Source organism: Triticum aestivum, chromosome 6A, assembly GCF_018294505.1.
Source record: "Triticum aestivum cultivar Chinese Spring chromosome 6A, IWGSC CS RefSeq v2.1, whole genome shotgun sequence".
NCBI classification, from domain to species: Eukaryota; Viridiplantae; Streptophyta; class Magnoliopsida; order Poales; family Poaceae; genus Triticum; species Triticum aestivum.
The window spans coordinates 223,926,737-223,933,017 of NC_057809.1; the positions used below are offsets into that span (position 1 = coordinate 223,926,737).

The following is a 6,281-nucleotide window of genomic DNA, read 5'->3' on the forward strand; positions in this document are numbered from 1 at the left end:
GCTCTCCGCCATCAACTCCGGCGCCGGCGAGCTCCGCCGCCGCACCATCTCCGCCCGCTCGCTGACGCCGCCTCCGCCGCCAAGCTCGACGCCGCCGCAGATCCGGTGCCGCCCCGCGACGCCTCGCCCCGCCTCCTTGAAGCTCCGGTCGACCCCCTCCTCGACGCCGGCGACTTCTCCGGCGAGAGATCCGCCCGCCCCGCCTCGTCTCCGGCGAACAACGTCTCCGGCGACCTAGATCCGGCGGCTTGCTACAGTGCTCCCGATCCGCTGCTACAGTAAACCCTAGGGGTTGTTTTTTCCCTAAGTCCCTAAATATCTTAGCTATTTTCATCATGTCGTAACTCCGCATCTGTAGCTCCGTTTTGGGCATATATCATATCAAAATGTCCGTCTCAGAGAGTACATCATTTCATTCCATTGCATCATTTTAATTTGAGTTCATCTTGATGCCCGAAATGCTGTTAGAAGAGGGCTACTTGAGATAATTGTCAGATCTGCTGCTCCATTTAGGTATTTGTCATTTTTGCCATGATTATTGTGTGCATAATATGCCCATGAGCTCTACATATGTTTTGTTAAGGGTATTTCCATCTTTCCAGAGGTGCAACCCATGTATTTTTGTGATGTGTGTGGTGACTAGCACAAGCTTGCCAAGTGAGGCACTTGGTAATGCTGATTTCAGGGACTTAGCATTTCCACTAAGTCCTTGAGCTGTTTATCTCATGATGCAATATGTTCATGTTGTTTCCTAGTGATCCGTGCCTCGTTTGAGGATGATCAGTAAGGATGTTTTGTTAATCTTATAGTGCTCTATCCTTCCATGTCTTTGTTTGCAATTATGGAGCACCCTAGCTTGAGTCAATCGAGCTCTATTTTTGCTACTTCGTGAATCTGGGCAGATTGTCTACTTGTTAGTGATTTTGCCGAGGATGTTGTAGTTGATCCGTGCATGCTATGCTATTGTTCTTGCCATGTCTAGCTTGCATTTTGTGTATTCTTGATGGGTGTATACTTAGATGGTCATGACTTGCTCCGTAGTGAGTGCATCGAGCTCATAAACATGCCTACTTGATATCTGTTTTCAGCACGTTCCAGTTTTCACTAAGTCTGAGAACTGATTATGTTTTTGCCATGTTCACATGCTTACAATTGTATTTTCTGATCCCTTTTGGCTCAAGGTCACTAAGAGACTTTTGTTAAGCTCTTTGAGTAGCTCCATGCCATGCTTTACTTTGCCATGTTCGGGTCCTGTAGCATGTAGTTTTGTTGCTGCGAGGTGTGCTACCTGATCTGAAATTCCAGACAAGTGTTAATTTCACTAAGTCTGAAATCTGTTTGCCATATGCATTTTTACCATGCTTGTTTGAACCTGTTAATGGATGAATTGGTCGTAGCTCAGTGCTAGAATTTTGTTAAGCATCTTGAATGCATCCCTACCATGTATTTTGTTGTCATGCTTGGGTGCTGTAGCATGTTCATCTTGTTGCATTTAGATGGCTACTTGCTGTAAATCGCAGACCGGTGTCATATTTGAATTGCTTGCCATTTCCAAACCGTAACTCCGATTCCAGCGTTCTTTATATCGTTTTCAAGCGATTTCATCTCATCTTTCCAGTGGCACACTTGGATTCCCAAGTTGAGGCCAGGTTCATGCATCCCTTGTCAAATCTTGCATATGCATCCCGCATCGCATCCCGTATAGCATACCATCCTTGCATCATATTGTTTGATCCTTGCACGTGGTTGATTGTGTCCTTGTTGTTTGTTTGTCTTATTTTGGTAGAGCCGGGAGACGAGTTCGCTAACGAGGAGCCCATTGAGTTTGCTTTCGAGGATCCAGTCAACTCTGACCACTTTGCAGGCAAGACGATCATACCCTCGAAATCACTACTATCTTTGCTATGCTAGATTGCTCGCTCTTTTGCTATGCCAATGCTACGATGCCTACCACTTGCTTTCAAGCCTCCCAAATTGCCATGTCAAACCTCTAACCCACCTTGTCCTAGCAAACCGTTGATTGGCTATGTTACCGCTTTGCTCAGCCCCTCTTATAGCGTTGCTAGTTGCAGGTGAAGATTGGAGGCCGTTCCTTGTTGAAACATTTATTTACTTGTTGGGATATCATTATATTGCCATGTTATCTTAATGCATCTATATACTTGGTAAAGGGTGGAAGGCTCGGCCTCTCGCCTAGTGTTTTGTTCCACTCTTGCCGCCCTAGTTTCCGTCATATCGGTGTTATGTTCCCGGATTTTGCGTTACTTACGCGGTTGGGTTATAATGGGAACCCCTTGATAGTTCGCCTTGATTAAAGCTTTTCCAGCAATGCCCAACCTTGGTTTTACCATTTGCCACCTAGCCTCTTTTTCCCTTGGGTTTCCGGAGCCCGAGGGTCATCTTATTTTAAACCCCCCTGGGCCAGTGCTCCTCTGAGTGTTGGTCCAAACTAGAGTCCTGTGCAGCGCCCCCTCGGGGAAACTCAAGGTTTGGTTTTAGTTGTATGGAGAGCTCATCTGAGTGTGCCCTGAAAATGAGATATGTGCAGCTCCTATCGGGATTTGTCGGCACATTCGGGCGGTGTTGCTGGTCTTGTTTTAACCTGTCGAAGTGTCTTGAAGAACCGAGATACCGAGTCTGATCGGAACGTCTTGGGAGGAGGTCTATTCCTTCGTTGACCGTGAGAGCTTGTCATGGGCTAAGTTGGGACTCCCCTGTAGGGATTTGAACTTTCGAAAGTCGTGCCCGTGGTTATGGGCATATGGGAATTTGTTAATGTCCGGTTGTAGATAACTTGAACCTTAACTTAATTAAAATGAATCAACTGAGTGTGTTACCATGATGGCCCCTTCTCGGCGGAGTCCGGGAGGTGGACATGGTGTTGGAGTAATGTTTGCGCAGGTTGCTCTCTAGTTTCTCGCTCGCGCTTTGCCTCCTCTTCTCGCTCTCTTTTGCGAACATGATAGCCACCATATTTGCTAGTCGCTTGCTGCAGCTCCACATATTTACCTTGCCTTACCTATAAGCTTAAATAGTCTTGATCGCGAGGGTGCGAGATTGCTGAGTCCCTGTGGCTCACATATTACTATTACACCAGATGCAGGGCCTAATGATTCCGCTCCAGGTGACGCGCTTGAGCTCAAGTGGGAGTTCGACGAAGACTCTCAACGATATTATGTTTCTTTTCCTGATGGTCAGTAGTGGTGCCCAGTTGGGGTGATCGGGACCGTGTCGCATGTTGGGTTATCTTTTATTTTGGCGCCGTAGTCGGGCCATGAGTGTTTGGATGATGTAATGTTATTTATGTACTTGATTGACGTGGCGAGTGTAAGCCAACTATGTTATCTCCCCTTTTATTATCTATATTACTTGGGATGTTGTGAAGATTGCCTAACTTGCGACATATGCCTTCAATGCGATTATGCCTCTAAGTCGTGTCTCGACACGTGGGAGATATAGTCGCATCGAGGGTGTTACAATACAATTCTAGCATGAATAATAAATATTTATCATGATATAAGAAAATATAAATAACAACTTTATTATTGCCTATAGGACATATTTCCTTCATCTCCTTCTTGTTCTTCCTCTCATTTCCCTCCCTAGTATTAGTTGCTTTGGTGGTATTTGAGAGAGAAGGACTTGGGCACTCCGTGTGCCCTTGCCATTGCATTTGGTGTATCGATTTGAGTTCTCCACGGTGATACGTGAAAGTTACAAGTTGAGAAGCTTATTACTCTTGGGTGCTTGGTACCCTTGAGCTTGTTTCTCTTGGGTGCTTGGGCGCCCTTGACGGCTGGTGGTGTTTGGAGCTCAATCATTGTGGTGTAAAGCTCCGTGCAAGCGTCGGAGTCTTCAATCAGGTTGTGGAGATCACCCTGAACAATTTGGCGGGTTCCCGTGACCGCCCCAAGGGTTGCCAAAGTGTACGGGTTCGGTGACCGCCCCCAAGGGTTGCCATTTATACAGGTTCGGTGACCGCCCTAAAGGGTCCCTTAGCGGAATCACGACATCTTGCATTGTGCGAGGGCGTGAGAAGATTACGGTGGCCCTAGTGGCTTTTTGGGGAGCATTGTGCCTCCACACCGCTCCAAATGAAGATTAGTATCCGCAGGGGTGTGAACTTCGGGATACATCGTCGTCTCCGCGTGCCTCGGTTATCTCTTACCCGAGCCCTTTACTTAAGCACTTTACTTTGTGATAGCCATATTGTTTCTTGTCATATATCTTGATATCACTTAGTTGTTTATCTTGCTTGGCATTAGTTTTTGATGCACATAGATGAGCCTAGTTGTTGTAGGTTTTGTGCTTGACAAATTAACCGCTAGGTGTATTCCGCATTTGTTCAAGCCTAAACCATAATTAATTTAAAGCGCCTATTCACCCCCCTCTAGGCGACATCCATGATCTTTCACATGGTTCGGACCCTTTTCCATGTTCGTTTATTTGCAATTGCCATGTTGCTGAACTACAGTTGCCATGTTTGCTCAACTTCAGTTGCCATGGTTGCTCAACTGCAGTTGCCATCTCAGGTCAAGTGCCAGACGCCATTTTTGACAACTGCATCTGTTGCCATGTATAGTCTGGTCTACTACAGTTGTTATGATTTGAAAACTTTAGAAGATGCCACCTACTAACACTAAGCAGTTTCCATGTAGCACTACAAAAAGACATGGCAAAATAACATGTTCGGGTAAAGAGATAGTTGCCATATGTTTATAAGCACACTAGAGAAGTTGCCATATACCCCTGCAAAACACATGGCAACTGACAACTTTGGGTATTTGAAAACTTTAGGAATTGTCACCTACTAATACTAGGCAGTTGCAATGTAGCACTACAAAAAGACATGTCAAAATAACATGTTCGGGTAAAGAGAGAGTTGTCATCTGCTTACAAGCACAGTAGGCAGTTGGCATGTATCCCTACAAAACACATGGCAACTGACAACTTTGAGTTGGGAGAGAAAACAAGCGTGTGGGCGAAATGATAAGCGTCCACACACCAGCCCCTTTGCATGCGTGAAAACTAACGTGTGGGCGAACTGCTAAACACACATAAACTAGCCGTTTCATGTGGTGAAACGGACATGTGGGCGCGCGGATGAATGCCCACACATCAACCTAATCTTACGTGGCATAAAAAATCTGGCAAAACATGCCAAGATTCGAGCGAGATGAAAACGTCAATAAGTGTGGGCATTATCTTTTTCAAAACGTTTTAAGACTGTATTAAATAAGGAATTTTCTCTACGTGTAGTGAGCTGATTGCACCGTGTTAATTTTTTTCTTTCAATTTGGGCTCTGGTGTTTAATTTCGTTAGCCTTCCTCCTCCGCTCGTGTCGTCGTCTCCACCACCTCCTAACCACGTATCTGTCTTCCTCTCCCTCTCGTTCTCCATCTCGTTACCTCTCTGCTGCCAACCCGACCTAAGGTGCGTCCTCGCGACTCAGCCCGCTCAAATCCCAGCCAACTAGCGCCCATCCGGGGAGAATTGGGTTGATCCTTGTGCTGTGTTTGTTCCCATCCTCGGATCCTGGACCAAGATCCGACCGAGAGCCCAGATCTGCTGGTAGAGTTCAAGCGGGAAATATTGCAAGCCTTTTCTTATTCAGGCATTTAGGAGAGTGCAATTTTAGTGGGGTTGGCGCGTTTGATGCGGCGGTGTTGATTGGAGTGATCCATCGGTCTAGATTGGTCCTATGGCCTCTCGTGGTCACTTTCTTCCTCCTTTGTTTCTTTGGACGGTTTCCTTGATGTTGCCATTTCCTGCAGGTTGTTCGTCGCCAGCATGGGTCTGGCGAAGGATGGCGCCGAGATGGAGGAGGGGACATTGGAGATTGGCATAGGTAAGTCTTGACCAAGGCAAAGCGAAGCTTGTGGTTTGTATATTGCTCTTGAGAATTACAGCCTAGATTGTTTAGCTTTCTTGTGTTACTCCAATGGCGAACGGATAGGTTAGCTACATTAGTGCTCTGCTGGGCATATAAAGATAATAGATGCCGGACGATTGGCATGCTGCTAGAGTGCACTCATTCGATGAAACTGAGATGTTTTTTCGACCCGATGAAACTCAGATTTTATCAATATTTAAAGTAAATATGCTGGCAGGCAGTAAAGGTTGTCCTGTTCGTTTATTCTTGATCCTGACAGGAATGTGCTGCAAATTAGTATCGGCAATGTTCTCCTGAACCATGGTCCTGAGGTCCTTGCCTTTCTCCGTTGTATCTTTGCTTTTCTCTCATAGTTTCACACTAGTTGTACTTACACTCGGTACGGTA

General features: G+C 46.0%; 1 protein-coding gene across 2 annotated transcripts in view; it reads left to right on the top strand.

The window, feature by feature from the left end:
• Positions 1–5,259: 5,259 nt before the first annotated feature.
• The window catches only part of LOC123127325 (V-type proton ATPase subunit B 2), a 9,772-nt gene continuing 8,750 nt past the window's right edge, over positions 5,260–6,281 (top strand). The window contains exons 1-2 of one of the 2 annotated variants that reach the window (XM_044546974.1): positions 5,260–5,434; positions 5,776–5,849. In XM_044546974.1, the coding sequence (XP_044402909.1) occupies positions 5,792–5,849 (58 nt within the window). In that variant the 5' untranslated portion in view covers positions 5,260–5,434; positions 5,776–5,791. The other variant, XM_044546975.1, reaches the window with a different exon arrangement.